This window comes from Prorops nasuta, unplaced genomic scaffold, assembly GCF_024137725.1.
Source record: "Prorops nasuta isolate Cenicafe-Biocafe unplaced genomic scaffold, Cenicafe_Pnas_1.2 PNAS00008, whole genome shotgun sequence".
Lineage (NCBI taxonomy): Eukaryota > Metazoa > Arthropoda > Insecta > Hymenoptera > Bethylidae > Prorops > Prorops nasuta.
In genome coordinates, this window is record NW_027116805.1 from 6462846 (window position 1) to 6489663 (window position 26818).

The window sequence follows — 26818 nt, forward strand, 5'->3', positions numbered from 1 at the left end:
CATTCATGTATACTGCTGAGTTAATCTTGTTTTCAGCTTCAAATAATTTTCCAACTACATATTTGGATATCCATTCCTAATATACAATACTTATTTTGTTACTCCTATTTGTTGTTGAGAATTATCTGTCTTAAATCCTTAATTTATCTAGTCGCCATATATATATTCTATTATTTTCAGATGATTGATATATCTTACTACCAATTCTGTCAACATTATAATAGGAGTAACAAAATAAATATATTCTATATTCAAAATGTATATCCAAACACGTAGTTGAAAAACTATTCGAAGCTGAAAGCAAAATGAACTCATTAGTATACACATACCTTCTAAAGAACTTTATCTTCCCAAGTACTATGAAAACATATCTCACAAAAGAGATACCAAATTTAAATAACATCATTCAAATGCCTATTTTTCAAATTTAACTAGACAATGGTTTATCAATGATTTCAATATTTATAAAATTAATTAGAGATCAGCAGAATCATCAGATCTGCGTATAATAATTAATGATTGTAAAATTATTTTTATATGTTATAGACTAGAAGAAAATAGTGCAAAGGAGGCATATAAATGTCATAAAAGATAATATGTAGAAGGATGTGACATATTAATAAGAAATTTGCAGAGGCTCTATGCAATTTCTCTTACAATGAATAATAAATATCATTGAAGCAAATAGTTATGACTTGCACATTCCAAATAGTTACAATTTAATTAGTTTAAAGAATAGATTCTACGAGAATATGTAATTACTATGTATGTATAGAATTCAGATAAGGAGGAAAGAAAAAGAATATTTTAATTGAACTAGCTTTAATTTATAGTAATAAGAATCAACACATTATTATATATAATTATTAATTTATAATAAAATTTCTTTGTGTATATACACCAAACGCTTACACATTCACTATTAGAACATTACATCATAATTATTGAAATGACTGGTCCACACAGAAATGCTTCATAAATTAGTCCTTTTTTATTTATTGGTCTATATATATTTCTTTTCTGTAATTTAAGCTCATCAGAAACAGCATTTAACCTGTAACAGAAATAAAAAAACCACAAAGTATATTTTCTTAATAATTAACAATTACTTTAACATTTCCTATTAACTAATACTCATCTGATATTTGTTCTTTATATATTTATTAAAATCCTTTCTTTCTTTCTTCTTATTTGTTTTTTAAAAATATTTATGTTTCTGTATTTCTTCAAAATACAGGTTAATTTAGCTTTTGACAGCTCTTTTGCGTCAAAGGGATAGCCGATCAAAAATTTGACGGTGTCCACTAGAATTCCCTAGATAACCCCTTGCCTCTCTTATCCCCACTGCCCCTCGCCTGACGCAAGATTATTGAGCAATAGTGTACATTCTGACGGTTACTGACTGACAGCAACTAACAGTTAAATAACGGAACACAGCCAACACAACCTATTACAGGTTATAAGCTCATCGGATATGACGTATAAATTACATCGAACTGTCGAAACTTTAAATTCAAAATATAGTGAGACACGTGACACATGCAAATATATTATTGACGTAAGACTAAAGTCAATCTTATTTCTCAGAAAATTAACGCAAAATTAAAAATATTTCTTAAAAATAATATGAATGCTAATATGGTTATTAATAATTATAAAAAAAAGTTATATTTTAGTGTAGTTTTTATTAAACTCATGTCTATAATAGTATTATTCAAATCTAGATTGTTTATAAATCTACTTTATATATAATTTTGAAACTTATCATTGCAAAACTCAAAAAAATTAATATCTTAATAATGGACATCTCTAGAGCAAAAGCAAAGTGGTTAGAAAATTAAATAGGAAAAGGACTTAAAGATAATACATAATAACTTTGTAAAGTTTTAAAAGAAATTAATAAATCTTTTGTATTTTTTAATAAACCTTAAATTGTAATATTATCTTTAGGCCTTGTTTATTCCTTCTCTGGCCAATTTATCAGCCTGTTCATTGCCATAATTGCCATTGTGTCCTCTAATATGAGACTAAGATATGAAAAATAGTAGAACACAAATATTTGAGACATCAGTAATAAAAACATACCCAAACAACATGCAACATATCCAGAGCTTCTTCCATTTCTATTAACTCATATCTATTTATAACTGGCCTGCCATCATAGGTTCTCCAACCATTTCTCTTCCATGGATCTATCCATTTTGTAATACAATTAATCAAGAACCGTGAATCAGTATTAATTTTTAGCCGTTTAATTCCAGCTTCACAAGCAACTTCAGTTGCTCTGGTCACAGCCTTAATCTCTGCCTTATTATTAGTTGCCCTACCTATAATCGGTTCAGATACATTCCTGAAATATTTCTAATTTTACTTACTACCCTAAAACTATTTGAATTAGTCCTAAAAAAAAAATTAATTACAGAGGATGATTGTCTGCAAACCAAACACCAATTCCACCCTGGGCATATCTGGAGCCATTATTAATACAAGCACCATCTGTGTAGACATTTACATACCCATCATCATCAATTTCAAAATCATCATAATAGTCATAACTTGAGTTGTTCATTAAATATTTCTGAGCCTCTCTCAAGGTTGAAAATTTTTTAAAGTTTGCATGTGAATAATGAAGAACTTGTTCCCTGCAGTCTTCCCTTTAACAAGATATATTGCACAAAATAACTATTATCTTATATTATATTTAATAAATACAAGCTTACCAATTCTCATAAATTCCAGGCTGTCTACCATTAGCTACTGCGTAATAAACCATTTTTCCAATTAACAAACAAATTGAAAAGAAAATTGTCTGATATAGACCAAAATAATAGATTGGAAGAAGTCTTCTACGGTCTGTTCTACGACGGTTAAAATAAATTGCAAGGTTTTAAACTGTAGAAGTTTGTTGAAGGCTGATTAGAGGTTGAATCGGTAAATGGAGTTATTGAAACTTGATATTGAAAGTATTCATTTGCTACGTGTGTTGTTTTTTTTTTAGTTTAGTAATTATACACTTTGTATACCTTATGAAATTCGGAGAAAGCAAATTCAAGTTTCGAGTTACGAGATTAGTTTCGCTGAACTTTCAAAGATGGCGCAGGAGGTAGAAATGGTTACAAATGGTAGAATATCGCTATTGACTTTTAAGGAGCCAGTCAGGGAAAAGGATTAGCTAGCAGCCAAAAAATATAAGTAGCATAATGGACATAATGGTAGCACAAAGTATTGGGCGGTATCAGACATCAGTACTATCAGTAAATGGGACTTAAACTTAGTACGGTTGTAATTAAAATCAATTGCCTTACTTTAATTGAACCTTCAATATACAATGCTTAGATCGTCTTCGTTTTAAGCGTCTTAAGTATTTGCTACTCTCAAATTCAAAACATTTTAAGCCTAAATCAGACGACATACTGCCCATTTAAAGCTCAGCAATTAGTGACGTCCAGCGACATCGTGTAAAAAAAATTAAAAAATATAATATCTATAATTGCCATGTGTTGGTAATATAAGGTACTTCTAAAAATATATATTAATCTCATTATTTATGAAGAAAAATAACATTTTTATACAGCACCCTTGTCATTTATCTGAAATTATGCAACTTGACTTTATTTGTCAAAGATCTTAATTATAATACCGTAAACACGTAGGAAAATAAAAAGTGATCAACAGCGCCAATTTTTGTAACTAAAGCATTTTCTTTTTATTTTACTGCTAAAATTAAGGAATTTGCTAAAATATGAAGTGTCGGTCTGAATCTTCATTTCTAAAGCGCAAATTAAGTTCAAAATATTAATTATATCATTTCAAATGTCAATCCTTTATTTTTTACTTTTCATTTTCTTTGTATGAGACTCTTTCTTTCTTTAATTTAAGACGAAATACGTTTTTAGCAATTAATTAGAGGTGAATTTTTTTCCGTTTTGATCTTTTTTCTCAAAAAGGAAAAGTTACAAGAAGGCAGGCTAATACTCCAAGCTGCTCTAAGTCTTCAAAACCCCTGTTGAAACGGTTGTTTGATTAAATCATTTTTGGCGGAATAATTTGCTTCTTCCTACAATATCGGTAATCAACTTCCGGTTATGCTTCGTTTAATGGCGCTGAACGAACTTGCGTCCAAAGGATAGTCCTATATGTATATGTATAAAAATATATATATGTATAGGGAAACATAGGTATGTGCATACATACTACTAGTACTACATTAGTAATGTGTTGGAAATGGGAGGCGTGACAGAAGATAAAAATTATCAAATCACGGCATAGATTTGTCAGAAACAGTAAGAAAATTTACAAACGAATTTTTAAAACCGTTGTATATGCAGATAAATGTATGTATAAGTACTATACTACAAATTAGTACAACTTACGCTAGCTCTGTTAGTCTATATATATGTGATTTTCTTGATTAACTATAAATTTTGTACAATAGTAAAAATGGAGACATACGAAAGTGTTTTACTTGTTAAATCAGAAGTTTTTGTATTTAAAATACCACCAAGGTCTACTAACAGAGGTTATCGGTAAGAAATTATTTTTTTAGATATTTATTAACTATACTACATGTTAATTCTGTTTACACATATGGTTGAATTTTGTTCAATTTCAATTTTCTGCTATTAGCATAAACATCTTTATAAAGATCCAAAAATTTAAACGTTTTCGCTAATGAGCAGAATATTATATTTATATAGAAGGCTTTGTGCTTTTAAATGTCATTTTTACAATGAATTAATTTCACAAATTACATATACAAATTCATCAGGCAAAACAGATATTACATTATTTTGTGTATTTTCCCTTGTTTCTTAAGATTGCTTTTATTATTAATATCGATATATATGTGTATATATATATATCATTAATTTAAAGTATTTAATAAAAACAGAGCTGCTGATTGGAATCTGCAAGAGCCTTCATGGACTGGGCGTATGAGATTGGTATCTCAAGGAGATTCTATTGCTATTAAGCTTGAAGACAAAGTTACTGGTGAATTGTTTGCTAAATGTCCCATTGAACAATATCCTGGTATAGCAGTTGAGCCAGTTACAGATTCATCTAGATATTTTGTTTTGAGAATACAAAATGATAATGGCAGATCTGCCTTTATTGGAGTGGGATTTTTGGATAGATCAGACAGTTTTGATTTAAATGTTGCACTTCAAGATCATTTTAAATGGCTAAAAAATCGTGAGCAAATTGAACAAGAGAAAGAGAAACCTAAGCAAGAATTGGATCTTAGGTTTAAAGAAGGAGAGACTATAAAAATTAATATGAAAATAACGGTAATATTTCAGAGTTTCTTAGTATTTTGATATTTTGAAAACAAGTTTTACTTTTCAGAAGAAAGATGGTAGTGAAGTTTCATCTAAATCCAAACAAAGGACAAATCCAGGCCTAGGACTACCACCTCCACCAGGTAGTGTAAAAATTGCACCACCTCCTGCAAAAACACCAACTTCTTCCCCTGCCCATAAGCCAAATCAGCCTCATCAAAATCAACCAACCAATTCAGAGTGGGGTGAATTTGCAAGTGCATCTCAACAGCAACAATCTACTACATCACCTGCTTCATCCAATGCAAGCTGGGTACAATTTTAAATTTTTGTACTTGCTTAAGTTTAAAAAACTTATTATTTATGTTAAAAGAATATATATATATATATATATATAAATATAAGTAGAGAGAAATTTTATATTCTAATTGCAGTTAATTTAATGTCAAATTATTAATCAGAAATTTTTGAAGTTTGCTAGCAAGAATGTTTTTATGTATATATAGCAAATTTTAACGGTTTTATTAACAGATTTGGTATTTATATTATGAAGGATATTTTTTCCATTTGTAGCATCATGGGTTTTAGTTATTAATTTATCTAATCTGATGTGATTAATATTAAGAAGATATGATAATTAGAATATATGTATTTACTTCACATTAACAGTTAAGGAAACTACAGTTATCTGCTATAATACAGTATTATTCACATATATGTATATTCAAATATATCAGTATTTACTGTTACATACATATATACATTCTTGTTTGGTTACTTCCATAGCTTGGAAGAAACATATTAGGCCTTTAATTTTCCTTATATTGTATATAGAAAGTTTAACACTTCAAAGGGCCTAAAATCATAAACTTCTTTGTTAAATATTAACTGGTGGTATTTTTGCAAATAGATCAAGAGTGCATTAATTTAGTGGTTGGCAATTTGATTTGTATTTGTGTAGTAACTATAAGGAACGTGCAGCAAATACAATGATAGTAAAGTGTTAATGTGTAACTGTATACATATACATATAGTACACCCCAAAAAGCGTGAAAATTGACCAATAGTTTGTGCTGATAGTGTGCATATACACTAATACATATTCTCATCTCACTATCAATGTATTGGTATGCGTGTGGTTCCTATTAGACTTAATTGTCATATTTTTAATAAAGTAACTAAAGTCAAAAATAATGAAATAATCATATCTTCTATCTATATATATTTAAACAAAGCTATATTATAGTCCTATAATAGAAATAGAGAAACTGTTACAATGTGTATCTTCAAATATTTCAAAAAAATATGATGAAATAAATATATACAACATATATATACTAAGAGACCGGTAATAATTATATAATCCTGCTAATATTTTTTAAATAAATCATAATGCAGGATATGCAGAGTGATCTTGTACAGTAACATTTACTTTACATTGTTTACTCCTGTTTGTTATGATGGTGATGTATCAGTAGCAAATAACGTATTATACTTTTACCAAGATATAAATTCTTGTAGAACTAACAACTAAATGCTCTCATGGTCTTTGTTAATCATTTAGTCTAGGAATTAAAAATTTTGTCTGCACTATATGTTATATCTTATATAGATGAAGAGTGTTCTCACGATTCTATTTTTTCATCTAGTAATGATGGAAACAGATATCCTATGCTTAAGATGGTCTATTTACAAGATCTGACTATGTATACTGTCCTATTATTCAATTTGTCGAAAATAATATATCTTGTAAATTGTAATAAAACATAGAAGTGGGATTAATTTGATAAATATTATATACAAATGTACAGCATCATCAATATTAAATGAAAGGCTGTATAAAAATGTATAGCTATGCTATTTTAATAATTTAAAAAATTATGTTACTATTCAAAAACGGTAATGAAACATTAAACTAGAATTATTTATTATATCACCAATTTTTGTTAAATAAGCTTTATGTTTTTATTATTGCAATTGCTAAAGCAGTTTTAGCTTCTCTGTGAAATAATTACTGAATTAAAAAATATTATCAATTTTATTTATTGAAGTATTCAGCTGTTGCATTTAGTAGACAAATATCAAACAAAATGAAATATATTTTAAAAAAGTTTAATAAATTGGAAGCGTAATGAACTTAATATTTTTATGTAAAATTATACAAAAATGTATATATACATGTATAAAGAAAGAATAATGTGTATTTAATTGATAAAATAGATTACAAGTTGAATACGCACATAGTGAAATAAAACTATTATTTTATTAATGTAAAAACTCTATGTAAATGAAAGCTACAGGATATTATTTGCATATTTCATTTATAATGCAATATTTTGTATAGCAAATGTAAATATGAATCAAGTAGAAAAAATAGTATTATTTATAAATAATTCGATCTTTGAAGTAGATTTTATTAGAAGGTTAGGCCCCCACAGTACATCGATTCTACAAGAGTGATAGCCTTTCAAAATGTTATTTACGTTATAATTATATATTTAAAATGTCAGGAAAAATTGAAATATATATTCTTTTAGAATTACTGTAACATATTGTATTTCTGTCTGCTGATATAATAAATTACAAGTTTATTAGTGCACTTAAAGTGTTATTTGAAATTATATTACAAATAATGGTCTGTAACGAATTTTATCATATATAGTTATTAAAAGATTAACCTATTATAATCTGATGGTTGCAATTATGTATTTTTAACAACGTTTATTACGAGCAACGTTTAACCTTAAACTTCTCATAGCTATTGCACGACTAAAATGTCGTTGCACAGGATGTTGTAGCTGTTCACTGATTAGATTGGACTCTTCATCCCATTCAATGCTGCTTAGGACGACTAAAAGCACTCCTAATACCTGAAATTTAATTTACTTTTTTACAGTTAATTGTCATAGTATATGTAAAAATTCCCTTATCTTATATTCATACCAGACAGATAATAATTAGCAATGTATAGATATGTATACTGGCCATAGGAAGAGATTCAACTTCTTTAAGAGCTTCTGCAGCATCAGAAAGATCAGGTTTTAATTCTAAAGCATGTCGTAAATGTACTGCAGCTTCTTGAAAATGTCCATATGCCTAAAGACAATTTTATTGTAAGTTTTGAGGTTTTTATGGTTACTGATTAATGAACTAGTTTTTATTTATAAGAAGCAATGGAATTGGAAATTAGTTTGCTTTATAAATTGCTTTTAAAGTTTATTTATCATTATAGAAAAATAAATCAAGAATTTCATAACCTACCTTAAAGATTTGTCCAAGAGTAAGATATTGTTCCCAAGCATTGCGATCTGGAGGCTGCAGTTCCAGTGAACGTCTGGCTAAATATGCAGCATCATCTAAATATTGGAGAATCAATAATACCCGAGCCAAGTTTAATAGAACTTCTGCATTATGTGGAGAGACAGCAAGAGCTCTACGAAAGCATTCAATGGATCTTTGTGCATCACCCTTTATTCTCCAAAAATTACCAATTTGATTATACAGCTGCACTGATTTTGGTTTCTGAAGCAAAAAGTATAAGTATTGATTAATGCTTCAGTGTAAAATGTTTTTCATAGAACTTTTTGCTATATTTTTAATGTCTCAGCTTGGTTACTCATTACTTATATAAATGTTTTAAGTGACAATCTAAATTACCTCACGTTTGGCCTTTTTTAAACGTTTTTCTAGAAGATCAATATCAACTTCTATAGACTTTGATCCACTCTTTTTAAACATAAGTGCCACGTTTGGTTCTGGTACTAAAGGATGTTTGTTTCTATTTGCTACTCCAATTAAATTGTCATAATATGTGAAGTTAACTGGCTTTCCACAATCTAATATGATATCTTCACATTGTTGAGCGGATGCACATGTAACATGATCATATGGTCCTTGTGATGTTAATAGAAATTGATCTGTCACATTCTGGGTGTCCTTTAATGCATATGTTGATAGTTGTCTACCAAGGGGATGAAAGTTAGGGCTTTTTATATGCTGAAAGAACAGCAAGCCACACACAAACACTAACTAAGGAAAGAAAAACCTACATCAGGTACAATGTGTAAGAGTGCAAAAAGAAATTAAGTAATAATTTAAAAATACTTTGCTTCTTTTGTCTGTATAAACTTTTGGTAAAAATAAGTTTAAAATGTGAATTGTTTACTTAGAATCAGTAGGATAAGCACAAAAACTTTAAACACTCTAATAACGCAAACTAGATTATCATGCTAGCATAAATAATATAGAAATGCTTAAAATGTAATCACAACTGTTCTTTTATTTTAACTTTTTTTTAGCAGACAGCATAATAAATAAATACACTTCGCTGATATTAATTTAATAAACAAAAGAATATATAGATGCATAAAATACTTTAAAAACACATACAAATGAAAGCATTACCTTTCAAGATTTCCGGGAACAAAGTTTTTACACTCATGACAGTATACTTGAAGTTTATCGTTTTTTTCGGATGTAGCTGTTTTACTCCAGCTTTGGCCACTGCTAACGCCAATGCTACTTGCCAATATGAAAAATATTGGATCATCTTCGATGGAATTAGTAAAATCTGTTGCCTTTACAACTTTGTCTGCACTTAGTCTCCACGATGTTCTAGAATTGGTTAGCTTTGCTTGTAATACCAAAAAGCATACTACGTAAACTGTGAAACGATTCTCACACCAAACAATAGTCATCTTTTGTAATTTCATGTATCCATTCATTTACTGTTATGGATAATTTAATGATGTTGAGTAAATTCAGCAATCTGAGTAAACCTGAGCAAATCTCAGCAATTGGCGTTGAAACTTGAAAGGTTAGACTCTGTATGAACAACAGAGCCAAAAAACCAGTAAAGCTATTTGGAAACTTTTTATCGACAATTTTCCATATTGTTAATCGGATTAATCCCTATTGAAATTATAGAGCAAAGACGCGTACGTTATAATGAACGACGTTGTTTAAAGACATTTGAAGCTTGAATATTTATGTCGAAATAGATCTTTTGTGTCGCTATAAGACAGCTATATACTTTTTTAAATAAAATAGACAGATTCTTAGAAAAAAAAAAAAAAAAATAATTATTTAAAAAATTGCTTTTCTTTCATGAAACGGATGATAAATCGAAAAATTGGATTATGTTTACTTTCAAAGGGAGCTTCTAACAAAGTCAATAAATTCAAGTTTTTAGAAAATCCAAATTCAAAAATATTTTATAACGTATTGCACGTTGAAGTTGTAATTTCAAAAAAGAATTCAAAAATGCATTTTTATATGCACCCCGCGATTCTACATTCACAATCTGCTCTGTTCAGTGCTGAGTAGTTCTGAGTGTACTATAATTGAAGTAAATTAACGGAGACTGGAAAAATTTACGGAAGTGCGGACTGTAGAGAAACAAGAGGAAAAAGGCGAGTAGAAGAAAATTCGTAGTCAATAGTGAACATTTCAAACTTATAAATGACCAGAAAAATAAAAATATCTCTTTATATGACTGAGCTTATTACCTACTTTTAATCAAATATGTTTTTATATCATACAATTTAAGTGAAAATAAATAATTAATGTACAAAAAATCGAATTATTTTTTACATACGTTTAAAAAGTGTTGAACAAAATAAACTAGTCAAGTATAAAAATTTTTAGAGCACGGTTTTTTTAAGGAAAAATAATATAATTAAAATTCTGCTACTTATAAATATATAAAATCAATTGATTCTTAATCTCTCTATTTTAATAAAATAAATTTTAAAAATTGATGAAACATTTGTATCACTTATTGTTTTTTTAATTGAAAAGTCAGAAGGTATAAGCTCATATGTTAAACTTTACACCTTACAGTATTTGGCAAATGTAATTAAGTGTACTACCACATCACTAACATAAATTGTTTTAATGAAAAATAATTAATATTTTCATATTGCATAAATGAATGTTTTACTGATTTGAAATAAAGTAAAATAAACAAAGTACTATTGTACCTAAAAATATTATTCTGTGTTAGATTAAATAATTGCTTTCACACATCAGCTTAATGCTGTTTATATTATAAAATTAAGGTTACATAAGAAAAGTAAGAAATTTGAATAAAAAAGAATAAAGTACTCTTATAATAAAAGTAATATTTTGTACAAAATTGGATTATTTATCATTTTGTATTGATGACATGGATTATTTAAAGTAAAAAAAAATTTTGTTAACATTTATGCTACAAGTTAATTCAAAGCTAAAGTAACAGTAAAAGTCATAATATAGTAATTTCAATCACTGAAATGTTTGATGAAAGTATGTAAAAAATTGTTTTATAAAATTGAGAATATAGCCATTAAATATGATCTATGAAAATTTTTAGGCTGTTCAATAAGAATTTTTTTTAATGCTAGTATGTAATTAATATTTTATAATTTACAAAAAGTAATCAGCTTGTGGTTTTTTACTAGGTATTCCTCGACTCTCTTGTGGGGCAGCTTCAAATATTGTAAAATCTCTTTGTAAATGTTCATTCAATTCCAAAATTGCAGCTACATTACCACATCTAAAAGTATTTTGAATAATGCATCAGTATAAAATCTCATTTAATATACTATAATATAAAAATTTATTGTTTTACCTGTAACAATAATTAGGAGCTGACCATACTGTAAGCACAGTTTCATTAAAATGCCATTTGTATCCTTCCATTACCAATTGATGTGCTCGGCAAATCATGTCAATATCATTTGCAGAATTAAATTGAGATACTACATCACTTCCAAATAAATAACCTGCCCCACGTGGTGAGACTCCCCACCCTTGAGTATCTTCTGGATCTGACCATAGTAAGTCGCACATTGGACCATCATGGGGTACCTAAATATTACATTAATAAAGATATTTATGATAGGGCTATAAGGTAAATGATTTAAACGCTTACTTCTTGTTTTCTATCTATAGTTCGAATTTGATCTAACGTCTGGATACTTGGAGATAGTCCACCATGAACACAAAATATTTTTCCATCTATAATAGCCGAAAGAGACAAATAATCAAATATTTCTGTACAATAACGCCATACAGTAATTGTTCCATATTTTCGTAAACACTCATCGTAAAAGCCATAGACTTGTGTTATTTGTCTAGATTCATGATTGCCTCGTATTAAAGTAATCCTATCAGGATAGCGGACCTACATAGAAATATTAATATTATGCCAATAATATACAAAATGTTATTTTCTCATGTATATTCCATAATATTTTCTTATTGATGATAAGTATAAATAGCACGAAAGTGAAATTTTCAGTGTACAAAGAATACTTTTTTAACCTACGATAGAATATACTTTCTGCATCAAAAATGCTCACAAACATTTGTGCACTACTATGTTGAAAAACTATTGTATTAATTACATAAAAAATTAACTATATAATTATTCATGTATTAGCATAATAAGTGCATTACTTTTAATGCTAAAAGAAGAAGGAATGTTTCTACACTGTAAAATCCTCGGTCAACAAAATCACCCATGAAAAGATAATTAGTTTCTGGAACATCACCACCAACTTTAAATAGCTCTTTTAAATCATAAAATTGGCCATGAATGTCACCACACACCTAAAATTAAATAATAAACACTTAAACAGCTGAGCTGATGATAGATTTGTAATAATCTTAACAGAAAGTGTAAAATCAATGGAAATGTAAATATTAGAAACATACTTACAGTTACTGGAGAATCAACGCGTTGAACATTACTTTCCTCTATTAAAATTTCACGAGCCTTAGCACATAAAGCTTTGACTTCTGCTTCTTTAATAATTTCACACTTTTTTAATTGTTCAATTTGCCGATCCAAATCACTGGAATCGGCCATTTTTAGAATGCAATAATAATAATACTGAAATTATATATATAAAAATTTATCTTTCCTAAACAATGTTTCCCTATGAAATAAAATATGGCATCAACGTTCTTTGCAATAATTCCTCGGTTGTATTGTATCTGTAATCATTAATATACTACGGGAAGTCGGGAAATTGAATCATCGTTACCTTTTCAGACTATTCAGACTGTAGTAACACTGCGGGAAATTGAACTGCAGGGTGCACGCTACAGTTTCGGTACTTCCAGAATGTTGTTATTTGTGACTGGTTGTGACTATAGCGGATTTTTGTAAATGTTACGCTGTGTTCTGTTATTTAACTGCAGTTTATAACGTCCCCGTACATATGAATTACGAAGTATCTGCATGGCATCGGAGAGAGAAGAGAGCATAAGTAAGCTTGCTGGGTTGAAAGATAAGGCGTAAGGGGAAGGAAGCTGTCCGACATTTTGTTTTGTTCATGTGACGTCATTTGTGTATAAGCGAAGCGCCAGTGTAATTTAAAGCCTCGACGGGAGCACCGACCGAGCGGCTTGCCTTGCGCCAGTATGTCCGCCGTCCGGTATTAATAAACGAAACTTGAGTTTAAGCTCTCCTTGAAAGACTGTATAGATTTTACCGGTATTTCTTCGTTCACACTTCGTTGTTCAATGCACAAAACAATATTGTGACAATGACGTAACATGAACAAAATAAAATGTCGGACAGCTTCTTCCCCCTTGCGTTTCACCTTTCAGCCCCCTCACCTAAAGTAGGATCTTACGCTCTCTCCAGGTACTACTTCGTACATACCTGCATGCTTTGACGAACTACACTCCAAAATTATCAGAGTTGCAAGACCTGTATCAACTGGTATCAACCTGTATGTAAGACTGTCTAAAGGGTCTAAAGTAAGACCGTGCTTGAGAGTCTCGAATCCGTGTGCCTGGCGCCTGCCTATCTAAAACTGGCCAACTCAAAGCTTATAGCCAACGAGCTAGCACGCACAATTATTCATTTTACAATTTACTGATGGTTTACGAAAAGGCCCTGTGTGATTTATTTATTTAAAATCACAAAATGTTCGTCTCCTGTGATATTTCTTATTTTAAAATAACTATAATTGCTTGTTTATTGGTAAGTGACATAAGTAAACACATATATTTATTATTTCTTATTAAAAAATTACCAACTGTCAACGGCAGTTATTACTGCGATAAAAAAAGTTAATTATTTCAAATTATCATTCATTAGTAAATTAGAGGAAATGTTTTTATAAAGAATACTTAAAAGCTCATACTTTTTGTTTCAGTAGATTAATAAATAAATATATTTTATTTATTGATTCATATTAACCTCAAATTAAAAAAAAATCTTCCACCTTGCAGATGCTTTAAAAACTTTTTGTTCAGGCACAATTATTAACTGGAAAAGTTGAGCTTTATTATTTCAACATATTCTTTATTATATAATGTATATGAAATATTTTTGCTATTATTCAAAATTGTAAAAAAGATTATTATTTTCCTATTGGTTATTTATCATATATAAATTTCTTGCTCTGTTGAAATTATATCCAAGAAGTTAGTTAAAATAAATTATGCATTATCAATATGATTATCTATAAGAAATATCAACATTAAAATTTATATCATTTACGTATTTTTCTGGTTATTTTTAAATGAAGTAGCTGAAATTATTATGTGCAACGTGTAGCCAATGATCTAATAATAATAACTATTTATACTTTTTAATCATTTTTCTTACAGGTATTTTTGCCAAATTGTTTAGCAAATGATGGTGCAATTCCACTTACATCAAAAAATATTGATATAACATTAGGTAAGATTTATTGCTAATTACATGAGTGATTTTATAACAGTATCATTTAATTTTTAGATAAGTTGTAATAATTTTTATTTTTTTCTCAGCATCTAATGAATTGGTATTTATAAACTTTTATGCAGAATGGTGCAGATTTAGTAATTTGTTAGCTCCAATATTTGATGAAGCAGCTAATAAAGTAAGAGAAGCATTTCCTGAAGCAGGAAGTGTAGTAATGGGAAAAGTAGATTGTGATAAGGAATGTAAGTATGATAATAATATTTATGACAAGAAAAGGTATTTTATATTAATTTATTTTTGCCTTCATATAAATTTGTGCAATAAACGTATGATTATTTTTAGCTTCACTAGCATCCAGATTTCATATAACAAAATATCCAACATTAAAAGTAATACGAAATGGAACTCCAACTAAAAGAGAATATAGAGGGCGACGATCAGTAGAAGCTTTTGAAGAATTTGTTAAAGAACAATTTAAAGATCCAATTCAGGTTTTTTATGATTTGAAAGAATTAACTAACCTTGATGATAAGAAAAGAATGATCATTGGATACTTTGACAGACAAGATGTACCAGAATACAAAGTTTTCAGGAGAGTAGCCACTAATCTCAAGGATGATTGCCAGTTCCATGTTGGTTTTGGGTAAGTTTACCATATTATTACAATAAATTTTTATTGACAAAAATGTTAATTATAAACCCATATGTATATTGTATTAACAAAATAAGTTTCACTTAAAACTGTTTTAAAAATTTATTAAAATTAAATGAATACTAAGATGTTTTGCATGAAAATCATGCTTCTTTTAACAATGTGTACTTCTTTTATGAAGCGCTTGCTCCAATCAAAATTGTGAAATTGGACAACATTTTCACTTATTGTAAGTAGTAAATTTTGGAAGTTCAAAATTATTCTGACAAATAGAAATAGAGTGTGCATTATTGTTAAAAATGCTATTTTTATTTATATAAAAATGCTATTTTTATTTATATAAAAAATACAGTAACCTCTTAAGATTGATATAGTTAAAGCACTGGAAAAAGAGTTGTAACTAGTCTAAGTTTTAAATTAATGTCAAATAACAAAGTACAGTGTATATTTTATTTGCTTTTAAAATTAAATTAACTTTGACAATGTAAAAATGTCAATTCGAGAACCAATCTTTGTATAATAGAGAAACTTCCTTGTCATTTATATGTATAGGAGATTGCTGTATATACTGATATATATTTTTTGTTAACTGCAAATTTGGAATATATTGTTACTCACATTATTACCATGACATTAATTGGTAATAATTTACTTTAATTGTTTTTCTGCAGGTACATGAGCACTCAAGTCAAGTGTACTAATTTACTTATAATTTATTAGTTATATTCAGCTTGTACTATCGACTCTATTTAGTTTTCTGTGTTCTTTAGAATTTTTTTAATATTATTTATCATTTGATTAACTTATAAAGTTTAATTGTTTTGAATTTATGCACTCATTTTAAAAATAATTTCATTCATAGGGACGCGAGTAAGGCTATGCATCCTCCGGGTACACCGATACTTGTCTTTCGATCCGATAAAGCATTATCCAATGATGAAGATGAAACTTTTACTGGCAATATGTTGAGTTATGATGAATTAAATATTTGGGCTCAAGAAAAATGCGTTCCATTAGTTCGAGAAATTACATTTGAAAATGCAGAAGAATTAACGGAGGAAGGCCTACCATTCCTTATTCTCTTTCACAATACAGACGATTCAGAAAGTGTTAAGAAATACAAAGATGTCGTAACTAGAACCCTGATTGATCAAAAACGTAAGCTAATTAATTATTATTAATTAATTAAAAAACTTTAAGTATTAATTTACTTTAACAAAATATATATTATTTTCAGAAAATATAAATTTCTTGACAGCCGATGGACTTAAATTTGCTCATCCGTTACGCCATTTAGGCAAAAATAAAGAAGACTTACCATTAATAGCAATTGACAGTTTTAGACATATGTACCTGTTTCCAAACTTTCAAGATATCGACGTTCCAGGAAAGCTAAAAGAATTTCTCGAAGATTTGTATACAGGCAAACTTCATAGAGAGTTTCATTATGGACCAGATCCTACTAATAATGAAATTCCTAAAACAGACGGTCAGGCGAAAGTTCCAACATTACCACCTAAGTCAACGTTTAAAGAGTTGGCACCTAGTAAAAATAGGTACACGTTACTCAGGGATGAACTGTAACAATGTTTTTTATAAAGAGAAGGACTGTGTACAAGGTGCACAATTGTACCGTATAACTGGATTACTCAATAGTATACTGCAGCTATTGTAAAGCTGGACTAATTAAAGGTACAATTTCTGAATAATTTGCTTCAGATATAAAGTAATTTCAATAAGATTTGCAATATTGGATAAATTGCAAGTGTACTATAAATCCAGTAATCGCGAATAAAGATTTCTCTATTTTTGCGTCCAGTGAAATCATGTATTTTCAAATTAAATCTATAAAAATTATGATTTTTAATCGGCGTATCTTTATACCTAAATTTAAGAATATATTGGTATTTATATTATATATAACATATGTATGTACAGGGTGTACTACTGAAGGTGCACTAAAGCATGAATGTAAAAACTCGCTTATCTCCATAACAATAAGAGATATCAGTTTTCTTTCACATAAATTTTTTAAATCTCTACCTGTTTGCATTCGAATAAGTCGTAAACAAAAAATTTGGTATTTGTCATCATTTCGGAGATAAATTAAGTTTTTTTTTACGTTCGTCCTATGATGCGCTGTCAGAGGTATACCTTGTATAAATAAAGTAAAATGTACAAATGTACAATATAAATTGAAATAATTGCACCGTACTTTAAAAAAATGTACATCATGTAATATTGTTTTGTTCTAATTTTTTATGAGATTTTATTGTCCCTTTTGCTCATATGAAGAACTTTTTGTCAGGCTGCAAGCGTTAGTAATTTTATATATTTCCCAATGTCAATACATAAGAGATTTTGTACTTTTAGCAGTAATGTTAAGAAAAAGCAGCTGTAGAAAAATTACATAAAAAATTCAGATATATCATTGCATTAAATTTCTTTGGCGCTACAACACTAAAACTGCTGTGCGACGCTGATGTGATATTACTTAAAATCAAATATTATAAATTAAATTTGCACCAATTCACTTTCATTCTTACTCGTATATTTATAACTACATTTTCCAATAGAATCAGAAAAAATAGATCTTTCCACGCAATAATAATAATATAACAGACAATTCGTGAAAGGTAACTTAAACACAATAATATAAACCGAAGAAGATAGAATGTAAATAAAGGACAGATGTGCAAGAGTATGCATGATAAGTGCGTGTTATTTTTGACCGATTGCTATGTTTTCTATTTTCGAAATAAATTTTTATGTTTTATTTTAGTATTAGAATAAACTTTTCAAATGAAACAGCACAAACTGCAAGTCATATATACACGTATAAAAGATAGTATTTCTCTAATTGCTAATAAAATATTTCTAATTAAATTTATTTAAAAAAACGCTTTTTATTTCTTTGGGTGACGTAATATTAAAAATTTTAACTGTTTAACATTATATATTGCTTTACGTATTTTAAGAACCCTATTATTTATCAACAGATATTGTAGCAGATTGTCAGCTTCGATTTAAGTTGTATTCATACATAGCGACGCGTTAATTCGTTCTTTTATCTTTATAAAGGGTGAACCAATTGAAATAGAACTTTGAATCAAGGTCACCTACTACAAAAAATGTTTCAGACATTATTTATTTGACTTTCAGGAGTTTACAGTGATATTAGCTCGAACTTGATACCTTATTCGATGACCATATGAAGGTCACCTTGAGTTTTTAAATAGAGCATCCTATATATTTTATCATATTCCTACAGTTGACGTCAAAAGCTCTAGAAAAGAAAATTTCAGAACAGCTTTTGATGTCAGTTACAAGAATATGTAATAATATTTAGCCTATTCATATTAAAAACTCAAGTGACCTTTAAGTTGCTGTCAAATGAGGTTTCAAGGTGAAGCTAATGTCACCATATCTTACGTTTCCTCCGAAGTCAAATAAAACATTTTTTCTTAGGTGTCCTTAACTCATAGTTAATTGATTGTGTTATTTTTTTCAGATAAGACACCCTGTATAACGGCGCAATATAATATTACGATGTGAATATGTATACGTACTGCACCACTACAGTTATTGAAAAGCCACTTTTAGCGCATCATATCACTGTGTATATAAATATAAACATTTATAGAATGCAATAACAGGTTTATGAAGCTGACGATACTCTAAATTATTCTAAAAAGAAAGAAGAGGTGGGGCAATTTTTCTTAAAACTTTATTAAAAATGTTTAAATAACGAAAGTTATAATAATCGATTTTTTATTTGTTTTGTTATGTCACATAGTCGATGCATTCATATGTAGACTAATTGGTGTAGATTATTATAAGTTAAACCCCCTCTCTCTTTATTTAAAAAATATGTTTTTTTCAGATTCAAATATCTCATGAATGCTTGGATTAAAAGGTATTTTAATATCAGTGTTTGGGAAAGCTCTCGAGATAAGCTACAAGAATATGCACAAAATATATAGGGTGTTCCATTTAAGAAATTCAAATTGAGCTTCAAGTGGCCCTTCAAAGTCAAACGAATAGCATTATCTTAAAAGAATTGTTTTCAAAATTCAGAGATATTTATTCTTTTTCAGTTAAACGGAACACCTTGTATATATAACTAATTTCGCTTTAAACTACTCAATTGCGAAAGCAATAAACACAAGCGCGACAAATACTTCTATATATATTATTCTATTTTTTTAAATTTTTACTATTGAAATCGGGTTATGTTTAATCAATGTTATGTAAATCGATTTAATTTCGCGAATTAAGATAAAGTTATTAAGTAAAAACGCGTGGAATAATGTTATAACATTTTATACTTATAATTTTGATAATCACATTTTTTAAGCATATATAATTTATTTGTTTTCGTAAAAAAGTTGAAGCTACTGCAATGACATATAGTAATAGAGAATATTATAATATAGTACTATACTACAGCATAATTAGTAATTTACAATTCAAAATAAGATTTTTATAACAATTTCAGAAATTCCGGTCATTTTCTAACAGATTATAGCTGCATATTTTAGTTTTGGCAAGTAATAGCTCCTAGGAATCTGCTGAACAATTTTTATCTGGGATATAAAATATTTTAATATTGCTATAAATAGATATATAATTTTAAATAAATATTAGAAAATAGTAGAAAAGTTTATATTACTCGATTAAACTGAATTTATCTTAGAATTTAAAATAAGTAGAAATGAAAAAATATCTAAATTTGATATAAAAATGTTATATACTGTGAGAGATATAAATTAACATTTGTACATTTCATTATGTTACTTAAAGTATATAAGTAATAGAAAAAATATTACAATTAAAACAATTTCTAAAAAGTGATGTTATATATCGCACTCAATTTGTTAAATTTATATGAAAATATACAGGATCCGACACTTAAAACGCGTCGTATCAGAGTATACTAGATGCAAGAATTTTTTTAGAACTTTCTAAATCTTTTACTACTTGCACTCAAAAAGATCTAATGCAAAATTTTGATATCTTTAATAATTACAGAGAGATGACACAAGCACAAGCGTATTTTATTATCTTTATACCTTATTATGCGTTTTAAATGGCGAGCCATACATATTAAAAGAAATTTATACGGTTTTTAAATTCACGGAAAATTTTTTAAAATTACAATTTTTCCGCAAGTTTTAAAAGCTATAACACGTATATTCACTATTTGCACCTTGGAAAAGTTTCGGAGATGTGCAGGACGTTCTATTCTTATAAATACTTGAACATCCAAATGAAGACGGCGCAATTAAGATTAAGGACCCGACATTGATTGTCGTAAAGTTTGTTTTCGTTGCTTGCTAGTTTCTGCACTTTTTGCTTTAAAGAATATCTATATAGTTTGTGCGATACTTGGTGTTTTGCGAAAAGTGCAGGAATACTTAGGCAGCGAAAACACTTAATGATTGAATTGATAAGCTCGGAAGAACTTGCTAATTGTCAGATATGTTTACAAAATAAATATAAATATTTAGACCTTATGTGCTGATAATACAGTTCAATTTAAACGGTTGATCGAGAATCAAAATTTGACAATACAATTAAATGGTAATATGTTAATAATTTTTGTTGCAAAAAATAACCTCTTCCAAAAACGCTCTGAGACATGTAAACTAGTAAATTGAGCATTCTAATATCACTTTTTTTTCATAGTACACATTTAATTTAACGTCTCTCACTGTACATATATAGATAAAGTTTAATGGCATTCGAGAAAGACATTTTTAATGGAAAGAAACATAATTAATAATAATGGCGGATGAAACAAGGCTATTACACCAGATCCTAAATTATCCTTAACGACATTGTCGTAACATTTGGCAATTGAATCGAAATCTATGAGATTCATCCGTTTACCATTAAATTTTATCGGCGACAGGCAATAATTGTGCCGCTGAAACTCTTCGGAAGAGCCATTTACAAAATCGCTATCCAGAATGTTGTGAGCTTGACAATCGCATGGGAAATGATTATCAATGGCGCTGATGGCGCTCACTTCCAGAATGATATCTTCCGGTTGACGCGGCGCTTCTAGCAGGTGGTTACCGTGAAATCGGAATAGTTGAATAGCAGCATCATATGTAAAATTAAGCCGCTGTATGAAGTCGATCTGTGCATCCACAAAATCAACTCTTATTAGTAGAGACTTCATTCTCTTCGTACTTCAAAAAATACTCAATATCGATATAGTCACCTTATTGTTCAACAGATTGAGGTTAAGAATGTTGCTCATGCCGGTAAAGGCGTCTCCATCGATTATACCTAAATCGCTGTCTTGAATATTTAAATCGTGTACATAGCTGAGGCCGCGAAAAGTGTAAGGTTTTAACCCGCTTAAATCCATAAAGGTTAATTTGAGCAGGCCAACATTTTGCAAAGTTTTGAAAGCATCCTGTTCGATAACGCGTATACCGGAAGGAAGTATGAGACCCTCGACGTTGGTCAAACCCGTGAAAGCGTTGCTTCTAATCGTCAAAAGTGGATTGTTGCTTAATATTATTACTTTGATATTAAAGGATCCAGCAAACGAAGATCCGTCGATATACTGAATTTTGTTATTGGCCAATAGGATAACCGTCACATTCTGCAATGCAGCGAATGAGAAGTTCTCTATACTCGCCAATGGCGTGTATTGAATCGACAATTCGCGCAGTCTGTGCAATTTTCTAAATGCGAATGGACGTATCGATGATATATTATTCTCGTTTAGGCTTAGTTTCCTTAGCATGCTCAAACCAGCGAAAGCATCTGTAGGAATTATTGAAAAGTTGTTTTTGGTCAACGATAATTCCTCTATCGTCGATGGAAATTGGTCAGTCGGTATGTGTTTTAGTCCCCCAGTGTTGCACAACACCTGCGAAACGATAATTACAATGATCCTTCATTCATCCGTTGCTCGTTAACCCGCTAAAGTTCAGCATTTTTTGTTTGTTTTTAACTGCTCCGCCTTAAATTTAAAATAATATATAACTTTCTCGATAATAAAAGTTAAAATCGTATGTTTATTAAGTAGACCATATTTTTCACCTCATTTAATTAATTTAAATCAAACGGTAAGTATACTTTTGTTTGCAAACATTACCAAAAAAGAGAGTACTAATGGGTCATTGTTTATCCAAGATGAACTCCAGCGGGTTAAATATACCATACTCTTAAAAGTGTAAACAGCATCGACAATTACCTGCTTCGGAGACAAGCAAATGCATTCTGTGATACAGGTGGTGTTTTTTATTAAAATATTTGGACGTTCTGCGGTGACAGTGACGCTTACCACTAGTATACATAGCAAAAGATACTTTCGGATCTGTCAAAAGTAGAGAATACATGCGTATAAAATGGAATTGTCAAAGCTATAAACTGTTGAGTACAATGCAATGTGACATTGCGGAAATAAGTTAAATTTCATAAGAACTGAAAGTTGCTGGCCAGATAGATAAAACAGAATAGGGCTGTCATTTAGAAACCAAACATAAACAAATCGTAGGACAGTATCATCGTAATATAATAATATGTTAATAAAGAATAAAGAGCGATATGCACTGGTACCTGTGCTTTGCAGTACATCGATTCCAGAGTTTGAACAGCGCATGCTTCGATATCCGGTAAGACACGAGCTGCGGTGCTTCATATATTGTGTGTCCTATGTTGTTTATACATATGTATATATAGATATGTGTCTTAAAAAGAAATTCGTTTCGAAGACTTTAGTACACTGTGTACAAAGTGTATTATCAGGTATATCTGAACAAGATGCGTCAAGTCAAGTTCCATAAATCTCGACCGATTTGCAAATTACCTTCAAAACAAACAAAAAACGGTGACTGTATAATTGAGCACAAAGGATGGTTCTTAAAAGATGATGTATTTTGCCATTGGCTGATATAGTACTTACTCTCGTTGCTCCTACACAGAATCCATGACCGTAGCTCTGCTCGATTACCGAAATCCTGATTTTATTTCTTCTTAGGCACCAACCCCGTTCGACTATACACTCTGCGCAAGCTCATAATTATATTTTACCAGTCCCTATGCGCATGCTGAGAAATCAACTTTAACGCAGAATTTAATGCAATTACCACTACAATGATAATGAAATATTCACAATCACAGCAAATTGTATGACTCACAAAAATCTTGCTATTGTTTGTTTTTTATTTATGAATAGAAAATACTATAGTTTAAAGGAAGTAGAGGTTATGTATGTATTAATTTCAAAATTTGTGTAATAAATGCAGAATGTTTGGCAAGATACCTTGTGCAATATGTCTGTTTCGATTCCAATATGTCTATTAAGTTTCAAGAAGACGAAAACATTTCCACAGGCCATAACGCACCTCCCAATCAACAAAGAAGAGTTCAGGTTTGTTATACGCTACATGATGAATGGCAAAACTGTATTGAGCTTGAAGAGGGGGATTTAAATGAGGCGCCCATTGTGCTCTCTCCATGATAATTGAGTTAACGTAATTATAGAAGACTTTGGCATCATGAATCCAGCACAGTAGCGACATGATAGATATGATAACGGCATGTATATGGTAAAGCACCAATGGGCGGTTACTATTGGTCTCATCAAGAATGATATCCTGTGCGTTCATTAATAAGCAGACAACAGCTGCTGCTGTAAAACCACAAGGAACTTGAATCGCTATCAAGCATATTGTGCAATACGTGGTTTCAAGATTAACTCGAGAAGAAGCATGCTTCAAGAGACTTTTTAATAAGCTATCGTGTAATATTTCTCGATGGGCTTTCAAAAATTGCTTATCCTCTCTTCGATAAGAACTCAGTTTCAAATCAAAGTTTTTGTTTTGGAAAAATATTTTAGGTGTATCGAACGTCGTTCTATTTTCCTCTCTGTCTATCAAATACTGGATAACTCGATTCCCAAGCAAATTCACAGTTTTGTTACTCGATGCAATCATCTTCATTAACAATGGAAATATGTTCTTATTCAGGGTAGTCTCGTATAAACCTGCTTTGTACAACCGAGCTGTGTACTCAAGAACACTGCCAAATTCTAAGATTATATTATTATTATTTGAATTCAACACAGCCCAGGAGCACATGTACTCAATAATGAGCAAAAGATGATCATTGGGCAGATTTTTTACTGTATTCCTCACGCACACTTGAAGACCCCTTTTGAAGATTGCAATACCTGCAAGTATATCAGGGTCATCTTTATTGACGATGCTTGTGTAAAATAGTCGCAGAGTACGCTCAACCGTTTCTTTGGTTTCCACCGTTTCCGGCCACTTATAAATATCTAGTATATTGTATAGGATTCTAATCATGAACCGAACATTCTCAGTCTTGATATTTTTCGAATTGATTTTATCGTATATCACATTTACTACAGTCGCACCATCGATACCCATTGTTAACAACTCGTTGAATACTTCGAAACATAAAGTTTCAAAGTGCCATAATTGATTTTTATCGATGATATCTAATACAGTTGTCACAACCCTTTTTTTATTGATCGGTATAAATGTTTTGAGCAATTCGTAATAACACGCGTGAACACGATGCAATTTTCGGTTAATTTCCCACCTATGAGTATTTTCCTTATCATAGTATTTTTCATTGTGCTGGAAAAGTTCTTTGATTATTGGAGTGAATAAAATATTCAGATCGTGTTGCAGCAATTCCTCTGGAGTACTGTTGTGAAGAATTTTTGAGATTTCATTCAGTATTTTATCCAAGCCTGATGTTTTTTGAAAATACAGTTTTGCATAATTCAATATCCGTTTTGCCATATGTACGTTGCACTAATTTGAAGTAAATTTGAAAAAACCTAACAAAAATCTACATTTTTAAAATAATTTATTTCTACGGTAATTATAAAAAGAATTATTAAATTTTACGTGTAAAAATATTTAATAACAACACAAGGCTTTACTGTTTTGTTTTCTCACTGTTTCCTCTTTTTTTTTTGTTTTTCAGTGTTCGGGATTTTAGATGTATTATTGCGAGCGGCTCGAGACTCGAGAGCCGCATTTCTCTGGCACACTCTCTCTCTATCCATCTTCCTCCTCCATAGTTCAGCACAACGCCGCCAGGTGGCTGGCTCGCGTAGCGGCTTTCTCGCTAGTAAGATTTTGCCTATGAAGCACTTACAGCACGCGAGTCACGTCTGCTGCTCCACAGTCCACAGCGTCCACAGTGCTCCACAGTTCTCCACTACATCGAGTCTAGGGTAGTCTAGGGGCTCTGCTCTCTATCCTTTTCGGAGTGCAACAACGCTGTCATTTTTTTTCCTTAACTTACAGTTAGCCCATCTGCGTATTCCACTCTGGTTGCGCAGTCTACATCCCATCCTATTTTCAACCTTTCTTGACTTTCTGCTTAGAAAGCCATACCGGGTCAAATCTCTCACATTCAGTATTTTATCCAAGCCTGATGTTTTTTGAAAATACAGTTTTGAGTAATTCAAAATTCGTTTTGCCATTTGTACGTTGCACTGATTTGAAGTAAGTTTGAAAAAACCTAGCAAAACTCTGCATTTTTAAGATAATTTATTCCTACTATAATTATGAAAAGAATTATTGAATTTTACGTGCAAACATTTTTAATAACAACACAAGGCTTTACTGTTTTGTTTTCTCACTGTTTCCTCTTTCTGTTTTCTTTTTCAGTATTTTATCAAATTTATAATCAACATTATCTAACATAAACACCCCATACAGCACACTTACTAAAAGTTGTCTTATAGACATCTTTTAGTCATCCAATTGATTAAAAGGCACCTAAAAGACGTCTTTAAGTTACTAGGTGCTCTATGGGACACTAATGTTTTGAATTATATAACAAATATTTATAGCATTTCATTTAAATCAAGTGGATAAAAGGTAATTATACAAAAATGGTTTTAAGGCGGGTCTTCACTTGCACGTAAATTCTCGATGTTCATGTTGCAACTGTTTCATCAATTACAGTAAAGATATACATATATGCCTTGCAATATTTGCGATCTTCGCCGTTTTTCGTTGTTTTCAGTAATTAGCAACGATGCGTGCATGTTTAATCTTAAACACATTACGGCTAATGTATAGAGTGATCGCTTAATCCTAGTATTCATATTTAAGTCATAGTTTATAAGCGTTGTAAGATATTTGACTCGGTATGGCTTTCCAAGCAGAAAGTCAAGAAAGGTTTGAAAAA

At 29.9% G+C, this 26818-nt stretch overlaps 7 protein-coding genes across 12 annotated transcripts; 2 read left to right on the forward strand and 5 right to left on the reverse strand.

Moving 5' to 3' along the window:
* Positions 1 to 1671: 1671 nt before the first annotated feature.
* On the reverse strand, positions 1672 to 3078 carry LOC136775874 (ribonuclease H1-like). The gene is made up of 4 exons (XM_066731030.1): positions 2721 to 3078; positions 2421 to 2654; positions 2086 to 2350; positions 1672 to 2027 (listed from the first exon to the last, which is right to left on the reverse strand). Exons 1-4 carry the CDS (start codon positions 2771 to 2773, stop codon positions 1947 to 1949), a joined length of 633 nt encoding a protein of 210 aa, XP_066587127.1. The 5' UTR covers positions 2774 to 3078; the 3' UTR covers positions 1672 to 1946.
* A 136-nt stretch (positions 3079 to 3214) lies between these two features.
* Positions 3215 to 7229, forward strand: LOC136775872 (NECAP-like protein CG9132). Of its 3 annotated transcripts, none has more exons than XM_066731027.1 (4): positions 3215 to 3513; positions 3948 to 4526; positions 4892 to 5288; positions 5347 to 7226. In XM_066731027.1, the coding sequence occupies exons 2-4, from the start codon at positions 4441 to 4443 to the stop codon at positions 5602 to 5604; spliced, it is 741 nt and encodes a 246-aa protein (XP_066587124.1). In that variant the 5' UTR covers positions 3215 to 3513; positions 3948 to 4440; the 3' UTR covers positions 5605 to 7226. The 3 variants fall into 3 exon arrangements, with proteins under 3 accessions (XP_066587124.1, XP_066587126.1, XP_066587125.1); XM_066731029.1 differs by having other exon boundaries at positions 3493 to 3513; positions 4436 to 4526; positions 5347 to 7229; XM_066731028.1 differs by lacking the exon at positions 3215 to 3513 and having other exon boundaries at positions 3531 to 4334; positions 4436 to 4526; positions 5347 to 7229.
* A 220-nt stretch (positions 7230 to 7449) lies between these two features.
* Positions 7450 to 10808, reverse strand: LOC136775870 (tetratricopeptide repeat protein 17-like). Of its 2 annotated transcripts, none has more exons than XM_066731024.1 (5): positions 9684 to 9967; positions 8937 to 9304; positions 8541 to 8801; positions 8223 to 8375; positions 7450 to 8149 (listed from the first exon to the last, which is right to left on the reverse strand). In XM_066731024.1, exons 1-5 carry the CDS (start codon positions 9826 to 9828, stop codon positions 7991 to 7993), a joined length of 1086 nt encoding a protein of 361 aa, XP_066587121.1. In that variant the 5' UTR covers positions 9829 to 9967; the 3' UTR covers positions 7450 to 7990. The 2 variants fall into 2 exon arrangements, with proteins under 2 accessions (XP_066587121.1, XP_066587120.1); XM_066731023.1 differs by having other exon boundaries at positions 7456 to 8149; positions 8937 to 9240; positions 9684 to 10808.
* Positions 10809 to 11381: 573 nt separating this feature from the next.
* On the reverse strand, positions 11382 to 13450 carry Pp4-19C (protein phosphatase 19C). Of its 2 annotated transcripts, none has more exons than XM_066731025.1 (6): positions 13310 to 13450; positions 12982 to 13201; positions 12720 to 12872; positions 12193 to 12444; positions 11890 to 12128; positions 11382 to 11814 (listed from the first exon to the last, which is right to left on the reverse strand). In XM_066731025.1, exons 2-6 carry the CDS (start codon positions 13129 to 13131, stop codon positions 11685 to 11687), a joined length of 924 nt encoding a protein of 307 aa, XP_066587122.1. In that variant the 5' UTR covers positions 13132 to 13201; positions 13310 to 13450; the 3' UTR covers positions 11382 to 11684. The 2 variants fall into 2 exon arrangements, with proteins under 2 accessions (XP_066587122.1, XP_066587123.1); XM_066731026.1 differs by having other exon boundaries at positions 12982 to 13155; positions 13310 to 13443.
* Positions 13451 to 14116: 666 nt separating this feature from the next.
* On the forward strand, positions 14117 to 18044 carry ERp44 (Endoplasmic reticulum protein 44). Of its 2 annotated transcripts, XM_066731019.1 has the most exons (7): positions 14117 to 14256; positions 14889 to 14961; positions 15051 to 15206; positions 15307 to 15607; positions 15798 to 15845; positions 16479 to 16774; positions 16854 to 18044. In XM_066731019.1, the coding sequence occupies exons 1-7, from the start codon at positions 14200 to 14202 to the stop codon at positions 17198 to 17200; spliced, it is 1278 nt and encodes a 425-aa protein (XP_066587116.1). In that variant the 5' UTR covers positions 14117 to 14199; the 3' UTR covers positions 17201 to 18044. The 2 variants fall into 2 exon arrangements, with proteins under 2 accessions (XP_066587116.1, XP_066587117.1); XM_066731020.1 differs by lacking the exon at positions 15798 to 15845.
* Positions 18045 to 18295: 251 nt separating this feature from the next.
* LOC136775869 (chondroadherin) lies at positions 18296 to 23884 on the reverse strand. Its single transcript, XM_066731022.1, has 5 exons — positions 23544 to 23884; positions 23198 to 23447; positions 22833 to 22955; positions 21846 to 22505; positions 18296 to 21761 (listed from the first exon to the last, which is right to left on the reverse strand). The coding sequence occupies exons 2-5, from the start codon at positions 23213 to 23215 to the stop codon at positions 21351 to 21353; spliced, it is 1212 nt and encodes a 403-aa protein (XP_066587119.1). The 5' UTR covers positions 23216 to 23447; positions 23544 to 23884; the 3' UTR covers positions 18296 to 21350.
* A 56-nt stretch (positions 23885 to 23940) lies between these two features.
* LOC136775789 (uncharacterized) lies at positions 23941 to 25413 on the reverse strand. Its single transcript, XM_066730863.1, has one exon. It carries the CDS (start codon positions 25411 to 25413, stop codon positions 23941 to 23943), a length of 1473 nt encoding a protein of 490 aa, XP_066586960.1.
* Between the last annotated feature and the right edge of the window lie 1405 nt (positions 25414 to 26818).

Coding starts and splice junctions, on each gene's coding strand:
- LOC136775874 (XM_066731030.1), bottom strand. CDS start 2,773: ATGGTTTATTACGCAGTAGCTAATGGTAGACAGCCTGGAATTTATGAG. Junction 2,655..2,720: donor CCTGGAATTTATGAGAATTG/GTAAGCTTGTAT, acceptor ATCTTGTTAAAG/GGAAGACTGCAGGGAACAAG. Junction 2,028..2,085: donor ATATGTTGCATGTTGTTTGG/GTATGTTTTTAT, acceptor TTCATATCTTAG/TCTCATATTAGAGGACACAA.
- LOC136775872 (XM_066731027.1), top strand. CDS start 4,441: ATGGAGACATACGAAAGTGTTTTACTTGTTAAATCAGAAGTTTTTGTA. Junction 4,527..4,891: donor TCTACTAACAGAGGTTATCG/GTAAGAAATTAT, acceptor TAATAAAAACAG/AGCTGCTGATTGGAATCTGC. Junction 5,289..5,346: donor AAATTAATATGAAAATAACG/GTAATATTTCAG, acceptor TTTACTTTTCAG/AAGAAAGATGGTAGTGAAGT.
- LOC136775870 (XM_066731023.1), bottom strand. CDS start 10,003: ATGAATGGATACATGAAATTACAAAAGATGACTATTGTTTGGTGTGAG. Junction 9,241..9,683: donor GTTCCCGGAAATCTTGAAAG/GTAATGCTTTCA, acceptor TCCCCTTGGTAG/ACAACTATCAACATATGCAT. Junction 8,376..8,540: donor CTCTTGGACAAATCTTTAAG/GTAGGTTATGAA, acceptor AATTGTCTTTAG/GCATATGGACATTTTCAAGA.
- Pp4-19C (XM_066731025.1), bottom strand. CDS start 13,131: ATGGCCGATTCCAGTGATTTGGATCGGCAAATTGAACAATTAAAAAAG. Junction 12,445..12,719: donor TTCTTCTTTTAGCATTAAAA/GTAATGCACTTA, acceptor ATTTCTATGTAG/GTCCGCTATCCTGATAGGAT. Junction 11,815..11,889: donor GCTCCTAATTATTGTTACAG/GTAAAACAATAA, acceptor AAATACTTTTAG/ATGTGGTAATGTAGCTGCAA.
- ERp44 (XM_066731019.1), top strand. CDS start 14,200: ATGTTCGTCTCCTGTGATATTTCTTATTTTAAAATAACTATAATTGCT. Junction 14,962..15,050: donor AAATATTGATATAACATTAG/GTAAGATTTATT, acceptor TTTTTTTCTCAG/CATCTAATGAATTGGTATTT. Junction 16,775..16,853: donor AACCCTGATTGATCAAAAAC/GTAAGCTAATTA, acceptor TATTATTTTCAG/AAAATATAAATTTCTTGACA.
- LOC136775869 (XM_066731022.1), bottom strand. Junction 22,506..22,832: donor TTTGCTTGTCTCCGAAGCAG/GTAATTGTCGAT, acceptor ATCGTTTCGCAG/GTGTTGTGCAACACTGGGGG. Junction 21,762..21,845: donor TCAATCTGTTGAACAATAAG/GTGACTATATCG, acceptor GTGGATGCACAG/ATCGACTTCATACAGCGGCT.
- LOC136775789 (XM_066730863.1), bottom strand. CDS start 25,413: ATGGCAAAACGGATATTGAATTATGCAAAACTGTATTTTCAAAAAACA.